Genomic DNA, 23821 nt, shown 5'->3' with positions numbered 1-23821 from the left:
CATTCAGCGGGTGGAACGCCTGATCCTTGAAAATTGATAAATAACTTGTCGCAAACTTGCGGAAGAGACGCTTCCGTCTGTTGGAACTGTACACACAATCATTCAACAAAACACCACTCGCAGATTACAGGAACTCAGATGGGAGTTAATGCCACATCCCCGTCCAGTCCTGACCTCACTGCAAGCCATTTCCACATGTTTAGGGCATTAAAGGAGTTCCTGGGAGGCCAGCGTTTCAGACAAGAAGCAGTAATTTCAATCACGACTCTGACGTACTGAGAATTTGTTCTACCTTGATGGAATCCAAGCACTACTTAAAGACTGGGATAAGTGCATTAGTGTAGCAAGAGAATTTTTTCTGGAATTTCTTCTTGACTTTTTTTTCATTTCCATACAGAGTGCTTCCCTACAGATGCACTTTCGCTGTACAGATGTTCGAGCAACACAGGTATGCATAAATGAACCATGCAGGTCTACACAAGCTCGGCATGCCAGATGTACTGAAATGAGATCTAAACTTCGCAGCAAAACCTGGTGACTTTATACCACGACACAGGTGGTCATCTGTCTGACTGCTTCTAATGAGGGACGTGTAAAATCACCCTTTAGCAACTTCATGAAAAACGGCAGGTCTGGATTGGTGCGCTCTTGGTTTCTCCAGGCTGCGATGTCGTGCGTGTGGACTGTAAGAAGCTGTAAAACACTTGGAAAGCTGGAATTACTGCTAGAGACTTTTTATAGCCGCGCATAAATGGGTCACCTTGTTTTTACTGCGACACTAAAGCAGGAGAAAAAAACAAACAAACAATCAGGGAGAAGCGAAGCTACTGTATGTGGAAAATGATCGAGAGAGATGAAGGCTTCATTATGCACAAAATGTTAATAAACCAAAAAAGCATGGCAAATTTTTGAGTAGTGCCTGTTTCATCCTTCAGCCTGTGAGACGAGCAGGCAGCGAGCTTGAGAGCTCAGATTCTCTCGTGCTGAGGTAATCCTTTCACAGGCCGTTGTCACCTTTTCATTATCTTGCAATTTTCGAACCTTATTTAGGCTTTAACCGAGATATCCAGACTTTTCTTCGGACTAAAATTTCTTGCACAGCCCTTTATTTCCTTGGTAGGAAATTTCTGAGATATGCTGAATATTATGTGTGTCTTAATTTGCCCGGCGCCCCAGTGAGATTGAGGAAGCATGAGGAATCTGTGTGTTAAACAAACTTTGACACCACACACAAGGACACACTTTTAAGCTGGTGGTGTGGAGCATATGAGGTCACAGCTGACACAGACAGGTGCCTAGTTTGTCTTTTACACTGCCAGTGCTCTTATGACCTCGAGGCCTCTCTGACAGATCATATTAGATAAGCCCTTACGCAACAGTTCTTTGCTTTAGCCACGATGCCTTTTGGAGGCTGATGTCGAAATCATTAGCAAAAAAAAAACAGCCTTTGCGTGACAACAAGAGCATGAGAACAACCCTGGGTTACATGCCGAGCGTCTCCACGTTGGTTAATTGTTTTTATTGCGTAACCAAAAAAATGTACCTAGAATTAACTTATAGGTTTTTTTATATCGTGTCTGGGAGGTATAAAAAAAAATGCTAACTAAAAAAGAAGAATTAAACCCTCAGAGCTAAGCTTTCTGTGACATTAGCTCTATTCAGAAATAATAATAATATTAATAATAATAATGATGATGGTAATAATAAGAAGACAAACTCGAGCTCGTTTTCTCTTTCTCTCTATATCTGTCTCCGCCATTAGCATGGCTAGTGAGTCACATGGACACACCCTGCCGATGCCGCCACTGTTCTATGAAACCACAGAGCTCTTTCCCATTAAGGCTTCTGTAAAGATGAGTCAGAGGGTGAGGAAGGAATCCCTGCCTTCAACCCTATTGACCTAACTGAAAGCCATTGAAACGGATGGAAGTCATTCACGCAGGTGCGTCTGTCACAAAAGCCTTAAATAATACCTTGAAAGTCCTTCAAAGAGAAAAACATCGGAGCTGCAAGCGTCTATAGATGCATTCGGTCGTCAGTGTTATTTTGAATATACCTCGGATAAAGAGTACACGTAGCTCATTACTACAAGAGAATAAAAAAAAAAAAGAAAAAAAAAAGAAAACGTGACATTAATGCAGTATTATATTTAGTGCTTTGGAATTGTTAAGAATATAACAGATAATATACAGTATGAATAAATATGATATGAATATATAATTTTTTAAAAATATATTTTTAACTCAGCTAAAAGAATAAAGCACATGGGATACGACCTAATGTTAATATTAATGCTATTATACTGTATTCATTATCAAGTTCTTTTTTGTTTTACACTTTGTTCAGGTGTAATCTGAGTCCGAGCAGAACAAGAACAAGCAGTGTAGTTGAATCTCACGTCTTGCCTCCATGCCTCCAGCGACCCTGAACAGGATAAGCGGTATAACGAATGAGCAAGATTAAGTGAATCTAATGCTTTCTTTCAGTCAAAAGGTCAGGAATAATAATAATAATAAAAAAAAACTCCAGTAAACATCTTGAACATTACTGTACCCAAGTGTAATTAGGAGGGTGTGTGTGGAATTTAGTTTACAGTTGAAGCGACCCAAGGCTGATCGAGCATCACAAGGGTTGGTCGTCTTCTTCAGGTTGTTTATGATTTGTAATTCACACACAAACCCCGAAAGAGCTGTTTTTACCCCCTACTAGTGCCCCCTAAAGGTTATACAGGGTAGGCAAATATTTAATTTATTTATTTTTTTGCTAATTATATAACAAATAAATTGATTATTTTTCTCAGGACGAAACCCGGAGCACACATTTACAAACACATGCTGTTACAACACGTGCTCAGCTGGAATCCGGTTGGCCAAAAGGCGATGATTCATTTTTCTATTCCAAAAGCAGGTATGACAGAAGCGCTTAGTTGTTTGTTTCGTATGTTATTGTTGCTATAGTAACAGCTCAATTACGGTGACTTATATGACAGATGCTGTTGATAATAAAGGCTAGTTGGAAAAGGAATTTCTTTTTTCTTTCTTTTTGTATCGTGTTAAGCAACAAAGGAACGATGAAGTTTTTTTGTCATTTACGTAAGGAGCTTTCAGCGTAGAAGAGTGTTTACTCAGTAGCTCTGCATCACGCCATCATGTCTCAGGTGATTTATTAGTTTTTTTTGTTCCTATAAGACTCCATGTTGTCCAATCACACATGAGCAAGCATTGTTCGTTTTCATCACTCTGCATTTGTTTCTATATCAAATAACGGCTTTTGTTTGAGCGAGTGAGTCACTATAGTTTGCAGTTTGGGCTCCAAAATACAGGCAGGACGAAAAAAACAAACAAACAAACAAAAAAAAAACCTTGATAAAAAGGTCGGAGTCATGCCTGCTTTTGATCAATCATCACACGAGACTCAGTAATAATTAGCAGAGGGTTGATAATTATATTATATTAGAACAATATTTTATCATAATACGCATCTCCTGACTGTCTCCACCAGTCTGTCCACTGACCACCTGTCTCCATACACTGCATCCGGTCAGGCTGGATCGACTGGCCGAGTTACAGTGAGTCATTCGGTTGATTTCCATCTCTCTATCACACACACACACACAGCGCCACTGACTCACAAAATCGAAGACTGGCCTCTCTGTCTCCATGTCCTTGTCTCAGATGAGGGTTTGGACATGCATATTTTATTCACGCTCCTGACTTAAAGATGAGCCTGCAGCAGCACGCTACATTATGGAGAATGTCAAGATACGGCACATTATATGCACACGCAGCCCACAGCAGTATGTATATATGTGTGTGAGAGAGAGAGGGAAGGGCAGGAGGGAGAGAGCTGATCCTCATTTCACTCTGCCTGACTCATTCATGACTGACACGAACACCATAAAGAATGGTGACGCAGAGCTCGGGGTGGGTCAGACCGACCTGAAGACTAGCCTATCAAGTGACAACAGGTCACAGTGATAATTCATAAAATTATACAGATACAGAATCGAAAATAATTCTCGGGACCCATTTGGAAAGAAGAAGGCTGGGAACAATACACCTTAGAGAAAGTAGAGAAGTAGATTCATCTCCTTCATATTTGTATGACTGTTGATCAAAAAGTCATCGCTTATTTTTTAAAGTTTAAAGGTTCCTTCACATGCCATTAACAGGAATGTACATATTTTAAATGGGGAACATTCTTAGGCAGGGGTGGGTCAGTGGTTTAGGTGCTGAAAGGTCCCAGGTTCAAACCCCAGTACCACCATGTTGTCACTGTTGGGCCCCTGAGACGTTAAGGGTTACAACATGGTGGTACTGGGGTTTGAACCTGGGACCTTCCAGCACCTAAACCACTGACCCACCCCTGCCTAAGAATGTTTGAAACCCTGAGCAAGGTTCTTAACCCTCAACTTCTCAGGGGCCCAACAGTGACAACATGGTGGTACTGGGGTTTGAACCATGTTGTCACTGTTGGGCCCCTGAGCAAGGCCCTTAACCCTCAACTGCTCAGATATATAATGAGATACATATAAGAGAATCTGCCAAATGAAACTATATTTTCCAGGAGCGTCAATAATTGTGGCACTTTTTTTTTTGGTTAAAAATAAACCGAATATACCTTTTTTTTTGTTTTTCTCTGAATTATTTTTTTTCAATTAAAGATTGGATTTTTCTTTTTTTTTTATTGCGAAAGTAGACTACTTCTCCAAAAAGGTAGAGGTTTCTAATCCTTTTCCCCTCACTAATCTTTACAATGGTTAACAATAATAATTCTGAAGGGTACCGTAGACAAGCTGAGTTGAGTCTTTAAGAAAACGAAGTGACTCCCTTGCCCCCCCCACTTGTCAGCTGTCCAGTTTTGTTGATCCACGAGTGTCTTATGTAGGCATAACGTCTTCTGCTTACGTCCACATGTGTTGCTCAGAAATGATTTATTTTCAACATAAGTTCCCCAATGCATACACTGTATAATTACATCATTGGGTATAATGGTGTCACTAATAAAGTAATAAAGTGGCCAGTGCGTGTATGGTGCCCTGCAAAAGTATTAACACCCCTTGACCGTTTCCACATTTTGTCACAGTACAATCACACATTTTGTGGTAAATGTGTTTTATTGGGATTTTATGTGATCGATCAACACAAAGCGGCGCATAATCAGAGGAGCAGCTCAGGTGGGAGAATCTGTCCACAGCACAACTATTAGTCGCGCACTCCTTAAACCTGGCCTATTTGGAAAAGTGTCAAGAAGAAAGCCATCTGAGATATATATAAATATATATATATTTTTACAACCTAACCCCTGTACTTTAAACTTTATCCCTGACCTGGCAGTTGGTTCGACTGGATTTTTAGTTAGGGGTATTACACTTTTTGTAAAAAATGTAGAAACCCCTTTATCGCTTTCCTTCCACTTCACAATTACGTGACACTTTGTTTTGGGCTATCACATAAAAATCCCAATATAATACATTTACGTTTGTGCTTGTAAACCGTGGGAAAACGTGGGAAATTTTAAGGGGTATAAATACTTTTGCAAGGCACGGTATGTTTTATAGAACTTCTAGGAACTTCTGCAGCGTCATTTTGGTCTTCGTTTTCTGCTCTGCACACTTATTGTGCAAGGTTTGATTTTACACCATTGAGCAATCGTTCAGAAATAACACAACAGGGGTTTATTTGGTCATGTATTAAAAGTTTTAAATCGATACGGTGAATTAACACTGCACTCAGAAACAAACACTGTTGGCACTGAAGTGTGAAAACAACAATATAAAACGTTACAAAAAGCAATTGTTTACATTATACTAATAATAAAGCTAATAATTACTGCTGGTTAATTAAGGACACATTAGATGGCTGTGCGATGGAAACATATTAGTTACAACACTGTTTAAAAAGAAGAAATACTATGGCACAAGAAGCAGTTGAGCAGGTAAATTATTTCTCATCGTCTGTAACTTCCTCCAAATCGTCGTCGTCATCATCATCATCATCATCGTCGTCGTCGTCATCATCATCATCATCTTCCTCCTCCTCCTCTTCTTCCTTTTTCTGTCCTTTCCTTGACTGTTTCAGAAACAAGCAGTTTAGCGCTGTTATTTCAGTGTAACAAGACTGACACATGACACTGAATCATCAAGCAAAAATTTGCAAGGTGTTTGTCATGTCTTTATGATATCATGTGAAAGAAACGAAGCATTCGACACGAGCAACGAATTTCCCCTTTAAGGAAACTCCCGAGTTTCAAGGAACTCTGTGTGAAAATGTTGGTCTGCTCATATTACACCTCACTGCACTGGCTACCTTTTTAACCTGGACTGCGTTCAACACTTGCTTTCTAATCTAGTTTACCCTTTTTTTGTTGTTATGAGCTGATTCATACCACTTTCACAATTTCAGGACTTGTACTACTTCAGCAGATTTACAATGCACTCTCAAGCACAGATCATGCTTTTTTTTTTCTTCTTTCTCTCTCTAACTATATTCACTTGACTGCGATCCAAGCAAGTTTTTTGCAGTTTACAGTTTAGCCTGATTTTTGATGAAGCTTTCATCCAAAGCCACGTACAGTTGGGACAGGAAGCAACTGAGCTATTGCACGCCTGAGGGCCTAACTCAAAGTGACAGCTTGATGGTGCTGGGATTTAAACTCCTGACCTTAAGATCAGGAGCACAGACTGCCTCCTGTCATTGCTTTCAAACTCTGTGTGTGTGTGTGCTTTTTCCAAAACTACAACCAAGTATCATATACTGTACATTGTTAGGTTAGATTTTTCATTTCAAGTGTACTAAACAGTAGCAGACCCCCAATTAAATTAAAAAGGTATGGTATATACACGAGGCACACCACAGCAGCATGACTTTAGAGTGCTATAGACTGTGATCAGGCCCTTTCCTTTTGATTATTTAAATGTTTCTGGGGTAACACGCTGATATCAGAAGCACACCTTGTAGCTGATTCAGGGATTTCGCCAAAAAATGTTTGCAAAAAAGCCTTGATTGACCAGGACACTCACTATGGTATCGGAACAACTAGTAGGAAAAAAAACCCTCACATAACTGTGGTTCTACAAAAATATAATGTTTCTTTGTCATGCTGAGTAATTTCCAGAGAAAGATGGCAGTATAATGGTGGTATTTGTTGCAAATACTGTATCCCACATCACTGCATGGTTTGCTTGGAAATTTGGATATACAGTATATTCCCAAAGAACATTACCAAGGGCGATGTGTAATCTGGGGTTCACAAGAACCAAGATTATATTTCTATTAGATTTACACAGAACACGATAGTTGGTTCTATTCAATCTAAATACACACTGCCCGACTACCAAAAAATAAAAAGGCGGGGTACACCCTGGACAGGGTATCAATCCATACCAAACCACAAAGCTATTCCCCATTAGTTACAAATATTCTTAATTGTTTTTGGTCCTTAGTGCAGGCCAATAATTTTACCTTTCTGAAGTTGTGACTTATTTTTTGGGGGGGCCGGAGAATGTATTGAAATTCAGTGTCTCTGATTCTTTGAAAATTCTAGTATCAAGATTAACAATGTCCTATAACGTCTACTGAACACTGTGGGCAGACTGGATCAGAAAGACTAGACATTAGCATCCCTTTTTGAAAGCACAAATATTTCACTGTTTATCATTGTATGAGATGTAATGAGATGATTATTGGTGAATTTCAGTTAGAGAACTGATAGAAACACTGTGCAAGAGCAGTTAGAAAAAGAAATTTACTCGCAGAAACAGAAATGCTAGAAGCTCTAATTGCTGAGCAAAGAAGCAGGAAGCTCTATAGCAGAAAAAAATAAGTGGTTTATGAGAAGCAATCCAGTAATTAAGTAGTTGTAATCAGCAATAAAGTGATATAACATGCTTTAAACCTTGAGTAACATTTGATGATGGTGATATTTACTTGTATAACACTCACCTGCAAGGTCCCTGATTTACTCATGGACGTCCCGGTCTGATTTAAGGACGTTTTGGAATTGGCACGAACAATGTCTATGCGTGACTTATAGTCAGGGGGATGCAGGGTGCTCCTGAAAACCTGCCAACAGATAAATTATGGTTTATATACTGTATATAAAGCTTTATCATACCCGATCGGTTGTGTGAGCAAACCTTGCATGGACAGGATATGTAGATATTCATATATTCACCATGGGCATATATTTCAGGTTTTTATGTACAGAGATGCCATATGTTTAAGTGATTACATTACCGTGTTTGATGTTGTCACGTAGTTAGTACCTACCACACACTGACTCGATTGATAGAAGTGGCATATTAATAATTAAATATAACAAACACGATGTTACAGATTGTTAATATAAGCAGCAAGGATAATTTATTTTCCATTAAAGACTTAATATTAGTACAACAAGTGGGAGAACCTGAAGCATTGTTGGTTTTAACAACCATGGTTCGGTTATTTCAGGAACTTTATACATAACTCTCTAGAATTCTTATCCAACTGTTTAGGAAAACATAAAACTTCAAGTGAGCAGAACTTCTGTGAGTGAATTCAGACAAGTCAAGAAGAAACTAACAGACTGGTTTAAACTGACAGGAAGGCTGTGTTAACTCGAATAATCACTCTTTATAACCATGCTGAGCAAAAAAGCATAAATAAATAGATAGATAAATTTGGTTGATTTCACACTGATTGCCACTAATTGGGTAGAAGTCTTCCTAATTCCCAAAATGCACAGCGAGTGTGTGTGTTTGTGTATATTGTTTTTATTATTTTTTTAAAGAATTCACTCTTGCCCACAGAAGTTCTGCTTACTTTAATTTTAATTTTATGTTTATCGAAACAGTTGGATATGAATTCCAAAGACGGTTATGTATGAAGTTCCTGAAATAACCAAACTTAAAACCAACGCCCATGCTACAGGTTGTCACACTCATTGTACTTATTGTTGTTAGTGGTCTTAATGGCCGTTCTTTGAAAAACAAAATATCCCTGATGCTTATATAAACAATCTGCAACATCATGTTTGTTATATTTAATTATTAATATGCCACGACCTGTAATAATCTATCAATCGAGTCATCTATCAATAAAAACCTGAAACATATGCCCCTTGAATTATAAAATTTAATTATACCAAATCTACATATCCTATGCACGAAAGGTTTCCTATATATATATATATATATATATATATATATATATATATCACAGGCACTTTATATAACACCCTGTGTCACTTTATTAACCTCTGTTAAATATTATTGAGAGTCAGGCTATAAAATATACAGTAGTGTACACGTGCACACCCTTCGTATATTTCAAAACATGTGGTCATACTTAAAACGTGCCTACTCAACCCTAGGTGACCTAGGTGAATATTATAAGTTTCAGTCTTCACCCGGATAATAATAATAATAATAATTTATGATGTCTAACTGTAAGAAAAGCCAACGTTAGATTACTAGTTTAGAAACTGGTGATTACACTATTAGTCATTTACTTAGCTGTATGACGGCAAGTTCCGCTTTCCTCTTAAACCACTTTCAGGATTATATTAATATCACTACAGTGCCAATATTATATTTTCCATTCCACTACAGCTTGTGGTTGACATGCTAAGTGCATGAGGTCTGGGTACAGATTTTCCTGGTCGCAATATGAACTGGGTAGCGTGCAACCTTAAAACCTTAAAAACACTGATCGCATCTCAGAAAGCCCTGCTTTTCAATAAAAAATGATAACTGCCAACTGTAAGATAAGTTTGGTAAAAAGATAACCCTTAACAATACAGGTCTGTCCTTATCTTGAACTGAAGCAAGCTCTGAATTTTTTTTTTTTTTTTTTTTTTTTTTTTTTTACTGCCATTGCAACAGTGCTGACTGGTTTTGGTTTTGACTCACGTTACAAAAATCCTCATACCGAAGCCATTATTCTTGAGTTTGGTTTCAGTGCCAAAAACAGCAGGACAAACTAGATACCTGCCAACTAGATGCTATAAAGATAATACAGAGGATATACGGTTTTATTGTATAGGACTTAAATGGATGCGTTTCTAAAAACAGAGCCGGGTTACACATAATCTCCTGATTCATAGGCTATTTAAGGGAAGCTAATAACGTGTCGAGCCCTAGAACAAAACATAAATCATAAATTGCGTCCTATTAACCATTCATCACGTGTAGAGGCAATTATGTTATAGCCTGCACGTGCATGTATGTTGAGAGGAAGGAGCCATTTGGGATTTTGCCCTCTGGCTTGACAAAACACCACAACCGTAGAAACAGCCATAAGAAGGTTTGATGTCATTGATGTTGTTATAAAGATATGTGCATTACAATCAGGTCTTAATGATTTTGGAGACGTTTTTTGAAACGGCTTTGAAAGCCTGAAAATTACAGCCTGGGGATGCTGCCAAAATGGCCACTATGTAGACAGCCTTGATTACGCTTTATTCAACTCAATTCACCTCCAAATTCAATTCGAAGGAGTAAAGCTGCCAGTTCCTGTTAAGGCTAACAAACACAGCATCTTGAGAGTCGTAACATTTCAACAGTCCAAATCAAGAATACATAAACACCACAATTTACCAATAAAAAAAAAAATTAAAAAAAGCTCACACACTCCCAAGAGTAATGGTGAGCATGTTTTATTAAATTATTTTCAAACTGAGAAATGGCTGGGAAATGTATTTGAGGAAACAGGACCACTACTTGTCATTTATTGAGGTGTACAGCCGGTGAGTGGGGATGGGAATCACCAGGGACTAACCCGGTACAATATCATCATGATACCTAGGTGCTGATTTGACATGTATTGTGATTCTGTAAGTATCCCTTTTTTATTTTTAGATTCTGCTACCACACAGGATGCTGTGTTTCTTTCTAATATGTAAATAGTTTAGAGCCACCTATAGGGTCCTCAGGGAACTGCAACATTTTACCACCTTAAATGAAAACATATGCCAACAATTGAATGTTTGGACACACCTTTTAATTCTAAGATCTCTCCTGATTTAAATTTCTTTCTACATTGTAAAACAATGCTCAAGGAGTCCAAAATGTGCAATAATTTCCTCTGAACAGTTGCTGTTGAGATGTATCTGCTACTTGTGCTCTGCAAAGCCTTCATAACGGCTCTAATCTAAGGTGCAGTTTATTAGTGATCTTGAGGCTGGGAACTCTAAACCTCTGGTCTTGCTTTCCTGGGAAGGTCAGTTTCATCTGAGCTGAGAGCCAGTTTCATCATGGTGCTTGATAGATTTTGCAAATGCACTTAACAATACTGTTCTTGCAAGAACTATTCCAGAACAGCTGACCTTTACTGTACGCCTTAAAACATTGCTGGCTCGGTGATAGGTTTCTTGCCAGCCATGAGGAAGGCCTGGGATTTACCCTATCTCCCAAATGCCCAAACCCCAGCCACTGGATGTAGCGGGATCCCAAGCCTGTATAAAATAGTGGCAAAAAGGGCATGTACAAGTTGTGCTGCGGATCAGATGGTCCGCTTTGGTGACCAGGAGCAGCCGAAAGACTAACAACAAAATGTAATTTTTTTTCTTGGAAAAGTGCACATTGCATTTCTAGGGTTAAAATACAAACAAACAAACCAACCACAATGAATACTAAATAATTATTCTTAGTATCCTTATGCAAGTCAATCTGAATTAAGAGTAATACCTCTAGATCAGCTTCATCGTCCACATTTTGGATGTTCTGATAGGCAGTAGTGTACACCTCCAACGCTTTGGCGTGAAATGCCATCTCCACAGTCACAAACTCCCCAAATATTTTCTGCAAAGAGGAAAAGTCGGCCGTATCTTTTATCTGCAGAACAAATCTATTCAAAAACATATCACTGTGTTTTTCATTCGGATCAAAGTAAATCAACTATGCAGTAAACCTGAGGAATTTGGATGCACTGTAAGACTACCATAGTGTACTATTTGATGGTCTTTATATTACCTATGCAGTGTTTACTCTGCCACACAAGCCCAAAGCCAAACAGATGCATCCTCATGCTTAATCCTTGAGTCTTAAATTTTTTTTTATAAATTTATTCTCCAAACATACCTTCATTAATTGTTAATGTTCTACTTCATCGATCCATAGCAGCTGTTTTCAAAATGCCTTTCAAAAAAATTATGCTTTGTATATTTTAGATAATGATTTTTAATAGGATGACATGAGTAAGCCTTCCTTCTGATGACTCTTCCATTCAGATCATGTTTGGGCTTTGATAACTTTTATGGCTTGTCTTGTATGCATCATTGTCAGTTAATTTTTAAAGACTTTTTTAAAGAATCAGTCATCTGCTAAGAAGGGTAACTGGTGGCTAGAGTTGAAAAAGACACAACTTAAGCAACGAAAATACAGAATATATAAGAAGCGCTGATATTATCATTTGAATTGGACATACACTACTACACTTAGGAGGTGTGTTTCCTTTTTTTTTTGTAAGAATAGCAAGTTATAGCTAGAATAGTAAGGCTGTTGCATTATTGTCATAAGCTTATGCAATGTCACAACATTTTTGTCCAGACGCATTAATTACAAGATCTTTCCAAGATCTTGTATTGAAAGATCTTGTATGGAAGAGTTGGACTGATATGTAAATAAATGCCTTCTCCAACACATCCCAAAGATTCTCTGCGGTGGCCAATCCATGTGTGAAAATAATGTCTCTCACTCCCTGAATCACTCTTTCACAATTTGGGCCTGATGCATCCTGGCATTGTTATCTTTTATCTTGGAATATGGCTGTGCCATTAGGGGGGGGGGGGACCATTATAGAAAACCTGCTTATTCAGTAAATTCAGGTAGTCAGCTGACCTCACTTTTTGGGTTCATAACATTGCTTAACCTAGAACTGAGCACCTAAAACCACCCCAGATCATAACACTTCCTTCAGAGGCTTGTATGGTAGGCACTAGTCATGATGGGTATATCTTTTCACTTGCCTCTCTTCTTACCCTAAAGCGCCCATCCCTCTGGAACACGGTAAATTTAGCCTCATCAGCCCACATGCCCTTTTTTGTCCTATGCTCCACAGTCCATTGAAGACTTTTTTATATTAGCCTCACTGATTAGTCCTTAAGGCTAAACACAGCTGTTTAGTCCCAGTCCCTTGAGTTCTGTTTACATTGTGCATGTGGAAATGCTCTTAATTTCACTATTAAACATAACTGTGAGTTATATATATATATATATATATATATATATATATATATATATTTATAAAATTATTATTTTTTTAATTATTTTTTTATTTTACTAAGCGACCACATTTCATCCTGAAGATGATGTGCCACCATAATCCTTCCAGGTTTATTATTCATGCATTGTACAACTATTAAAACAATTTTAATGCAATCTCCTTAGTTGTTTTCTTTGCTTGATGCTGGACAACAATTCTGAAATAGAGAGTCATATATTTGCCATGATCACAGGATATGTCATCTGATGTGGTGGTTTAATAAGAAATGACAAGCTACTCACTGCATCAATTAGGGTTTAATAACTTGTTGCCAGCAGAACCATATTAATCACTGCAGTAATCATCTAATGGAAGACACTTAATTATTTGCCTAGTTAAATCTAAGTGGTTCAATTTATTTTTTTTGTCTGGGCTTTGTAAAGTATATACACTGTATGTAGTGTGTCCTTTTTTTTTTTTTTTACTGGTCGCGAATGCCATCATGTATTTAGATACTGTACATGCCCAATTCCATTAAGGATTTCTTAAACAGAAAGTAAGTTCAGGTGATGCATTTCTGCATAGTACAAGCCACATTTATATGAATCTCTTTTTTTTTTAATCGAATGTCAAATACAAAAAATCCAGTTCCTAGTTTTGTATCCCACCATAGAGCTGTAGAACATTACGACGCAACCCTTTTCACCCGCTAGACAGAAAAATTGTGCAATCTCAGTAACCTTGATATCTCGGATCTTCTGCCTTTCAAAGAGGTCTATTGTCTCCTCGAGTTGGCGAGTCGTGCGTGTGGCGTCCATCGTGGCTCGCTGCAGCTCGCTCTCAGCCTGTCACGACACAACTGACAGTCACGAAGCAGAACTAACTGTTCACTCATGCAGTCTGTTCTCGTGTCAGAAAAAAAAAAAATTCAGTCCAGTTCTGAGCTCACTACCAAATGCATTGTAATTGTTTACAGTTATTCTGCACAACTGGAATACACTCAGCTCCGATGTAAAGGCCCACCTGTGACTGTGAAGAAGCTGTTAAGGAAATCACTCTATAGGAAAAAACTGTGATAATCAGGCAACTTTGCTAATCAAAGCTAACTTTCATTAATAAAAAAATCCCTAATGCCTCGACTACTCTGCGTTAACATGTTCAAGCCATGGTTTTGCATGCTCGAAAGAATCAAATACTTACTCACTTATCTTCTATACCGCTTTATCCTGAATTCAGGGTTGCGGGGGCCTGAAGCCTATCCCAGGAGGCTTAGGGCATGAGGCAGGGTACACCCTGGACAGGATGCCAATTCATCGCAGGGCACACACATACACACACTTACACATTCATTCACACACTACAGGCAATTTGGGAACGCCAATTAGCCTTACCTGCATATGTTTGGACTGTGGGAGGAAACCGGAGTACCCGGAGGAAACCCACCAAGCACAGGGAGAACATGCAAACTCCATGCACACAGAGACGGGAATCGAGCCTGGCTGGGAATCGAACCCGGACCCTGGAGGTGCAAGGCGACAGTGCTAACCACTATACCACCGTGCCGCCAGAATCGAATACTAAAGAACTAAAATGCTAAAGAAGACATTAACATCAATGCTTTGCGTTGGATATTTCTATGTTATATTATGTCATAAATTATATAGTATTTTTTTTTTTTTTTTTATGAAAGCGGTGTCATCTGGTGAATTTATGAAGAAAAAAAATGCAGAACCGTGCTCTCTTCTCTGTGAAATAACTAGCAAAAATAACAAGTGAGAAGTGAAATGTTGAAACTGTGAGTTTCGATCGATGATGCATAAACATTTCAAAATGAAAGCATTCAGGCTACACCGCAATTGCGTGGAAATTGAAATCATTTTAAGCTGACGTTGACTTTGGTCTTGTATTACTCACTGTTTTATGGAAGTGTTTGTAGGGTTAATCCAGTATAATATTTATAAGTTATTGATTGTAACGTCTGCGGTTCAAGCCCCAGGTTAACTCTGTCTGCTTCAGGGGCGCCGTCTAATGGCTGACCCCGTGTCCTGACCCCGCGCTCTGACCCCAGCCTACTAACAAAGAGCTGGGATGTGCAAAGAAAAAAAGTGTGTAATGCATAATGTCTGTGCAGTAATGAATATGTGACGAATATGTCCTATCCCTAGGTGCGTTTTTAAATCGGTTAAAATGGGAATAATTTCATTAGAAGAATGTGCCTGTTTTCCTCTAACAAACCAATCCACCTTTGAGTATTCCACAATATTAATCGCATGACCTGGTGCAGAACAAGCCTGAACCTGCGGCATTTGTTCTTATGCAGTAAAACAGATTGAAAAAAAAAAGAAGAAGCAGAAAGGAAGGATACAATGATCTGTCTGTCGGAGGGGTTCCTCTGTCTCGTTCTCTCCAGCTGCTGCATCTGCTTCGCCTCTCGGTTCCTGGCGGTCTGAGTAAGTTTCAGGTCCTCCTGTGGGTTCAAGGAAAGTGTGAGGAACAAAAATGTGACGAAAGACGACGTTGCTTTACATTCCTGACGACCCAAGAATAAAACAACACAAAAAGAAATTACTTTAAACTTCTCAACTAACAAAAGATGCACTTAAGCAGCTAGTTAAAAAAAAAAAAAAAGTAACTATGACATGATCATGATCACACAAAAATAACACATACTATGCAAAAGAAACCAGGAACAATGAATAATCTACAAGTTATCAGACGTTATGAGTAATAAGCATCTAAAATAACCTTATTATTTTTAAGTAAAGTACAGTAATGTCTAAGCGTCCGAAGCAATCAAGGGCTCTAAACCTTACACTTACATCATGCTGAGCGCCATCACAGAAGCACATTATTGTGCACCTCGATGAAGCTTTTTAATATCATATAATAGCAGAAAACTACTAGGAATTTGGGAAATATGAATATCAATCAGAGTGCACACATTATTATCACAAAAAAAAAAAAAAAATCCATTACCCTAAATGTGAAATGTGTACAAAAGAATCTTGTCAAGCCACACACACACACACACACTAAAAGAATGTGTTTAAGATATTAAGACAGCTGAGGCCTTTAATAGGATAAAATCTGCTAATAAATGTTCATTTATAAAGCGTATACACCCTTTAAAATTAAACCAACAAAAGGTAAAATGTCACAATAATAAAAAAAAAAGACAACACTGATTTGTCAGTAATGCAGACTTTGCCATAAATATCAATAATGTATAATCATCTTCCACCACTCTTTACTAAATCCTTGCAGGTTTGACGTTGCTTGCGAATTACCGGGAATGATGCTGGTTACTTGGGTTTCATAACCTAGTTTCATACGGTGGGAGACAGGAAGTCCCTACTGTATACCAAACCCTACAGATTTGCATAAAGAGAAGGTCAATCAATTCCATCCTTCTGTCATCCATATTACTTATCCTATGTAGCGTTCCGGAGGGGGGTTAAAGCTTATCCGAGGTAACACACATGCACACATTTGCGAACTGGAAATGCCAATTCACCTACACAGCATGTCTTTGGACCCACAGAGCGGAGGAGGAATTCGCACCCCCTATCCGGAACGTATTCGTGACGGTGCTAACCACAAAGCCTCTGCGCCGCCCAGGTCAACAGATTGATTCCGCTAATTTAATATTACGACCTTAAGTACAGAATTCAAGATTCAAGGTCACCTCATGCACTCCATGCTTATTGCCAAAGCAATTATTTTCGGTCAAAGTGAAACTAGCAGAAAGGAAGCACACGTTTCCCTTCACAGACGAGTTGCTTTGGTGGGGTCTGATATCTGCAGGTCCTGAAACTCAAAAAGGTCATGTCCCACCATGAGAACTTGTTATCCATGCGATGTCGGGACCCAACGATCTGATGCAGCCGGTGCCAGATGGGCAATGTCTTTTGTCATAAGTGTCGTACTCTTGTCTCATGAGACAGGCAGGAGACATCTGCTGGAGGTTTGAGAAAACAACTCTCCCCGCGCATAAGTGCTGTATGAGACAGTGTTTCCTGAAAATATGGAAATCTGTTCTGACATGCTGGTTTTCCTGATTGTAAACCTTGATTCTCTTTCATTGAGGGATTCTTTGGCTGCTGAGGCAGTGTTCACCCGTCCAGCACAGAAGCTTGTGTTAACGGCACCTGGTGCTATCTGTAAACCAGGTAGCCGAAAGGTTGTCGTACTTTCCCCCTTTAAAGTAGGATCCAATTCAGTGAATCACCTGCATGTCCTTGGACTGTAAGAGGAAACCCACCAACATGCAAACTCCATGCACCCAAGGTGGGAACCCTTAACCCTGGAGGTGCGAGGCCACAGTGCTAACTACTACATCGTTGTTCCAGTTTAATCAAAATTTTCTAGTTACTGGCATGTTGAAACAATCTCAGTACATGGCAGTACAAGATGACTAAGAATAGTAGATGCTGTACAGTTAGAGATGGATGATGAGTTGTTGCACTTCAAGGACTGCGCAGCGAGCAGTGCATGGTACGGTGAGAAAAACCAACCAGCCATGCTAAAGACTTTAGAGACTGCAATGTTTAGCCATTCTGAGGGAGAAGCCGAGGAAAGAATCTTCTCTAAATTAAAACTTAAACATTCATAGCAGTGCTGTTTGTTTGGTTGATCTGATAATCCGATTAAAATCCTTGCCAACTTAAGGGAAACAAATATTTAATATTTATATCCCTGATGTTTTTGATGGTGTGGTCAAAACCCTCATTTGAGGAACAAAGAACAAAAAACAAACATCTATAGTTAAAAGTCAAGTCAGACTTTTATGCTAAAAATATATGCAGTGTTTCCTGCACATAAAGTAAACTTGGGTAGGCCCAAGTATTTATATGCCCTCCCTTTTTAAAAATCTGTTCGGGAGAATGATGCTATCCACGATTGATTAACCGGGGTACTGACAGACAGTAAACACAGCGGATTCCAGCTACCTTAAAAAAAAAGGGAAAAAAATTCTCTGCAGAGAACCACAGTTGCACACGGTTTATGGGCTTAAAAAAACCCTCCTAAAACCAACACAGCATTATTTGTGCATTAGCATAACCGAAAAAATTTTTTGGTAAAAAACATCTGCATATACAGAAGTCCAGCCGGTGTGTTTCGATGAGGGAGACTGTGCATGTGTTTCTGGTATGTCGCATAGAACCTATGGAAGTTATCACTTCTTGTAAATGTACAAATTTTACAGTTGGCAGAATATGGGAATGACATTGAATGTTGGAGGTTTCATGGCTAAATTTGAACAGCCTGGTGGCCAAGCTTCACTGATTGCTCTTACTGATGGAATTTGCAGTGTGTAAAGGTTTAATTAGCAGAGCATTAGAACAGTTTTGCTTAAAATATTGCTATTAACTCTGATATGTCACCCATAATTAAACATTATGGGAGACATATCAGAGTTCAAAGATGACAAATTGTTGGTGCTCGTCTCGCTGGTGCATCTGTGACCAAGACAGGAAGTCTTTGTGATCTATCAAGAGCCAAGGTATCCAGGTTAATGTCAGCGTATCACCAAGAAGGACGAACCACATCCAACAGGAGTAACTGTGGACGCAAGAGGAACCTGTCTGAAAGGGATGTCCGGGTGCTAAACCGGATTGTATCCAAAAAACATAAAACCACAGCAGCCCAACTCACTGCAGAATTATATGTGCACCTTATCTCTTCTGATTTCACCAAAACTGTTCGGCGGGAGCTCCACAGGGTCAATGTTCATGGCCGGGCTGCTATAGCCAACATTTGGTCACTTGTGCCAATGCCGAACATTGGTTTCAATGGTGCCAGCAGCGAAAATCTTGGGCTGTGGACAATGTGAAACATTTATTGTTCTCTGATAAGTCCACCTTCACTCTATTTCTCCTATCCGGGAGAGTTACGGTGTGGAAAAGCCCCAAAGGAGCGTACCACCCAGAGTGAAGCATGGGGATGGATCAGTTATGGTTTGGGCTGCAATATCATTGCATTCCCCAGACCCAAAACTTGTGCTAGATGGGCGCACCACTGCCAAGGACTACCGAACCATTCTGGAGGACCATGTGCATCCAGTGGTTCAAACATTGTATCCTAAAGGCTGTGCCGTGTATGAGGATGATTATGCACCAATACACAAAGCAGGACTGGTGACAGAGTGGTTTAATAAACATGAAAGCGAAGTGAACATCTCCAAGTTGAACCAGGGCCTGCACAGTCACCAAAACGAAAATATTATTGAGACACTTTGGGGTGTTTTGGAGGAGGAAACGTTTCCTCCACCAGCATCACGTAGTGACCTGGCCACTATTCTGCAAGAAAAATGGTTTAAAATCCCTCTGGCCACCGTGCAGGACTTGTATCTGTCATTCCCAAGACGAACAAATGCTGTATTGGCCTCAAAAGGAGGCCCTACACCATACTAAAGAATTACTGTGGTCTAAAACCAGGCATTTCAATCCAAATCATCCACTTTGGTATCTGTGTATATGTTTGCGTTGATTTCACTTCAAGGAATACACCTCTCAATAAGGTGAAAAAAAGGAAAATAAATGCAGCTAGAATAAACTGATAAACTCAGCAAAACTTGTTTACACTCAGAGTGTACTGTGCAATAAAAGCTACTCGTGACATACACCGTTTTTCAAGACGAAAATATAAAAGCAAAGAGATTACAAATAAACAAGCATTACATAATAAAAGATCAATACCCTGTATGATTATGGGTTCTATTTTGTTTTAAAGCTAAGTGTTCTAGTCTGATAACATTACCTCACACAGTTGAACAGCCCTGTTCTGCGTGTTTGATGTAATACTGCCCTCGTGTGATCGGTTTGAGTAAAAGGCACAGAGGTGTCGGATGTGATCTATGATGTAAATGAAAGGTTACAGATGATCACACAAAACCAAACATACCCTTTTCAGTTTCACGATAGTACCGTAGGCTTTCAGGGGCTCAACCACTTTGGCATCAAGTCTCTCCACCTGCGAGCAATGATTACACACAGAATAAAAAGACTTACTTTCTAAGGAGTTTCAGCACAATAAAACATAGTAAATAATTATCACCATCCTTCATACAAATTATTTAAAAGACAAATATATAATGAGTAACATGCATTTGCAAGTGTTTAATAAAAAAAAAATGGGGGGGGGGGGGTTCCCACCGATTTTCTCCCTAATTTACATTTACCGTTTACATTTTGAAACTTATCTATTTTGCTTTACTTATTTTTATTTTATTATTTGCCTTGTGCAGGTCAATATTTAACTTTTTAAAAAATACATTTTCAAGAAATTTTCTGCTTTACGCAACAAAAGGCAAAAATATATATTTATAGACAATTGAGATATTTATAATATATTTATATCATGATCTTTGAGATTCTATAATCATGAATTAGTATCATGATAATATCGTACCATGTGGTCCTAGGTGAGTCGCATCTCTACTACTACACAGTTTCGTCGGTCATCATTTAAATTCTGGATTTGACTCTATAAATATAATGTAACTAAATAATATAATGAACTCACCTGGGCTTGTCTGTAGTCCTGAACTTTGGCAAGCTGATCTGCAAAATTCTTCAGTCCGTTTTTCAGGTGGGGTGTCTCCATGTCTGCGTACAGGCTGATCTCTCGGACTAAGAGATCGGCCTTGTCTCGGACCCGTGCTGTTTTACGTACGTACGCCGCAAAAAGCTGGCAGAGCTCCCCGAAATGTTTCTCCACATGCGTGATGCTCTCCTGAATCTGCCTGGTCTGGGTGTCTCTTTAATAAGCAACAAAACAGCATTGTGCTAATTGCATGTCATAGATATCAAGATTTACTAGGAATAGTAAAAAGTTGTAAGTTGGATTTTTGCATTAACAGTATAGAGGGGGAAAAATCTATTCAGTTATGATAATTTCTTGTTTGGCGATTCATGTACCGCCACACTGACTTTTGTTGTTGGTCTTTCGGCTGCTCCCAGCAAGGGGTCGCCACAGCGGAATACCCAGTCCCCACTACAACTTGGAACTAGCCACAGGTTTTACACCGGATGCCCTTCCTGATGCAACCCTCCCATTTTATCCGGCCTCAGGACCAGCACTGCATCCAGTGGCTGGGGTTTGGGCACTGGCTGGGAATCGAACCCGGGCCTTCCGCATGGCAAACGAAACACCTACCACTGAGCCACCAGTGCCCCAAACTGACTCTAAAATCTAAAATTATTTTTACATTTATAATAGATCAGAATTGGCTGGTTTTCAGATCTACTGGCTTTGACCAAAAATGACTTTTTTCTCCAAACTCTGTAAGCGAATTTGTCACAAACTCACTCGTTATACACACTTACACCAGTCTAAAAAAAAAGCAAGTCGAAAGTTGTGTGCATTAGAAGCCCGACGCACTCGCAGCCACTTGACCCGCAACAGACTGTTCACGCTCACTGTTGAGTTGAGTTTTGGGACTTTGGAGGCATTTGTGGCGGTAACACGTCACTGTTTTTTTATAATCGTACATGTGGTACACTCTCATCATCTATAACGCTTTATCCCGTATCTATGCTAGGAGACTTAGGGCATGAGGCGTGGTACACCCTGGACAGGGTGCAAACCCATCACCGGGCAAACACACTATGGGCAATTCGAGAACACCGAAAACAAGCATGGTTAGAACACCCAAACTCCTTGCACACGGAGACGGGACTCGAACCCAGACCCTAGAGATGCAAGGCGACAGTGCTAACCACTAAGCCACCGTGCCACCTACGCTGGTAGGAGTGAATAGTTTGCTTAGTTTGTTTATAAATAATAATTATTGTGAATGACAAAGAAATACTGGTCAGTTAAATACTGAACTCTTGTATTTGAAGTTATTTTGTATTGGTTAAATGCTGTGCTTGGTTTTTAAGTGAGAAAACTCATGTTATAACAAACGGACTGCATTTATTATAATATTTATTGTGAAACGTTTTAAAACATGTTTAAAACTATGACAAAATTGGGAAAAAAATTTATTTCGATATTTATAAAATCACAATTTGAATGGAATTGGCACAGAGGTAATATGGTATCGGGAGGTGACTTGTGATCGCATCCCTAATTCACAATGACATCTAAGAGGACTGAACTTAATGGTGAATCTATTGTTTTTTATTTATGTATTTTCCCTGGTTTCAACTAGTTTTATCTTCAGCTGATAAAACTGTTTATCCTGATGTAAAATATATAATAACTGATATAAAACTATAGATACAAAGCAAACTAGTTAAGGCCAGCCTAAACAAAAGTCTGCTAAGACTAAAACTAAACCAAAACCCAAAGTGGTATGTTATCTGATTCGTTTTACAGGATTACCGGCTAACTAGCTAACAAACATTAGCCACCTAGCAAAAAAAAACAAAAAAAAAAAACAGCAGTATTTACCTTGCGCGTGCATCCGGGGTACGACTCATCATAACGCAAAACGAACGACTCGCTAATCTGTAATCTAATGATAACAAGAAGAAGACTTTAGAATTGAAAAAAAAAATTCTATTTAATGTAGTGTTTTAAGGTATTTAGCGTTAGCTTTAGCTTATTGGCTAGGCAGCGAAATATTCGAGAAAAGCGTGCGCCGTTTCCATGGAGTCGCGCGAGCACTTCCGGCGGAAGCTGGTCGCTCAGTTTAGTGACGTAAGAGTCTGGGATGGTGATTATTACAAAAATAAAAGTGTTTTAGATATGTTTTAGATGACAACACGTTTTTTAAAATAAAAAGTCCACAAACACCCTAAAATTTTTTGGTTTGTTTAAACAGTGGGCATTGTTGCAAAGCAGCTTCACAAAACCCAGAAGGTAAAATTAGGAAATGAATATGAAATATGTGAGGATATATGTCGGTCTTTTGGCTGCTTTCATTATGGGGTCGCCACAACAACAACCTGGCGCAGGTTTTTACGGTTTTTACACTTTTACTGCCCTTCCTTATATATATTAAAAAAAACTCCCATTTTATCTGAGCTTGAGACCGATATTGTATCCAGTGGCTGGGGTTTGGGCATTAAACACAAAGCAGATAAGAAACCTACCACTGAATTATCAGACTGTTCCGATGAGCAAGCGGAGGACGAGAGTGGCAAGGAAAAACTCCCTGAGATAACAATAGAAAGAAATCATGAGAGGAACACTGAGAGAACCCTTGAGAGAATCAACAGTGAACCCATCCTCATTTGGATGATATCAGATAGCAGGGATTGATCTTCAGTTGTACTGTGTGCTAAAGGCCCGGAAGTTCAGTATAACCGGAAAATTGCATAAGTGACACAGTTTTGAATTCTTTGCTCAGTCACATTTGTATTGGTTAAAATGAACTAAAATTCAGTTCCTCATATTTATCTTTGTTTATTATCAGCAAAGAGAACATATTTAAGATTTTGACCAAGTGCATATAAAAACAACCATTAACATATCAGTGATAGTCGGGAAGATTAATTGAGAGTCGGGAAGGCAGCTTCCAAAAATCTTTCCAGTTCACCATAATATTCTACATCCATGGGTCCCCTAGATCTGCTCCTTTACGTAATACATATCTCTTTACAAAATGCTTGGCTAAGAAAATAGATTTTAGGCCTAGACTTAAACACTGAGACTATGTCTGAGTCCCGAACATCAATTGGAAAGCT

At 38.9% G+C, this 23821-nt stretch overlaps 1 protein-coding gene across 1 annotated transcript; it reads right to left on the bottom strand.

The window, feature by feature from the left end:
* Positions 1-5559: 5559 nt before the first annotated feature.
* cibar1 (CBY1 interacting BAR domain containing 1) lies at positions 5560-22775 on the bottom strand. The gene is made up of 9 exons (XM_053489775.1): positions 22584-22775; positions 20709-20943; positions 20088-20156; positions 15550-15651; positions 14208-14213; positions 13925-14029; positions 11669-11782; positions 7944-8063; positions 5560-6071 (listed from the first exon to the last, which is right to left on the bottom strand). The coding sequence occupies exons 1-9, from the start codon at positions 22613-22615 to the stop codon at positions 5943-5945; spliced, it is 912 nt and encodes a 303-aa protein (XP_053345750.1). The 5' UTR covers positions 22616-22775; the 3' UTR covers positions 5560-5942.
* Positions 22776-23821: the final 1046 nt, after the last annotated feature.

The sequence above is a fragment of the Clarias gariepinus genome, chromosome 28 (genome assembly GCF_024256425.1).
Source record: "Clarias gariepinus isolate MV-2021 ecotype Netherlands chromosome 28, CGAR_prim_01v2, whole genome shotgun sequence".
In the NCBI taxonomy this organism is placed as follows: Eukaryota; Metazoa; Chordata; class Actinopteri; order Siluriformes; family Clariidae; genus Clarias; species Clarias gariepinus.
Note: the sequence above shows the minus strand (reverse complement) of the source record. Positions and strands in the feature narration are given on the sequence as shown.

Bases quoted from the DNA above. Each gene is read 5' to 3' on its own strand.
- cibar1 (XM_053489775.1), bottom strand. From the start codon at position 22,615: ATGATGAGTCGTACCCCGGATGCACGCGCAAG. The intron at 20,944-22,583 runs GTAAATACTGCT...TGCTTATTAAAG, and splicing joins ACCCCGGATGCACGCGCAAG to AGACACCCAGACCAGGCAGA. The intron at 15,652-20,087 runs GTATGTTTGGTT...TTGAACCCACAG, and splicing joins CTATCGTGAAACTGAAAAGG to GAGGACCTGAAACTTACTCA.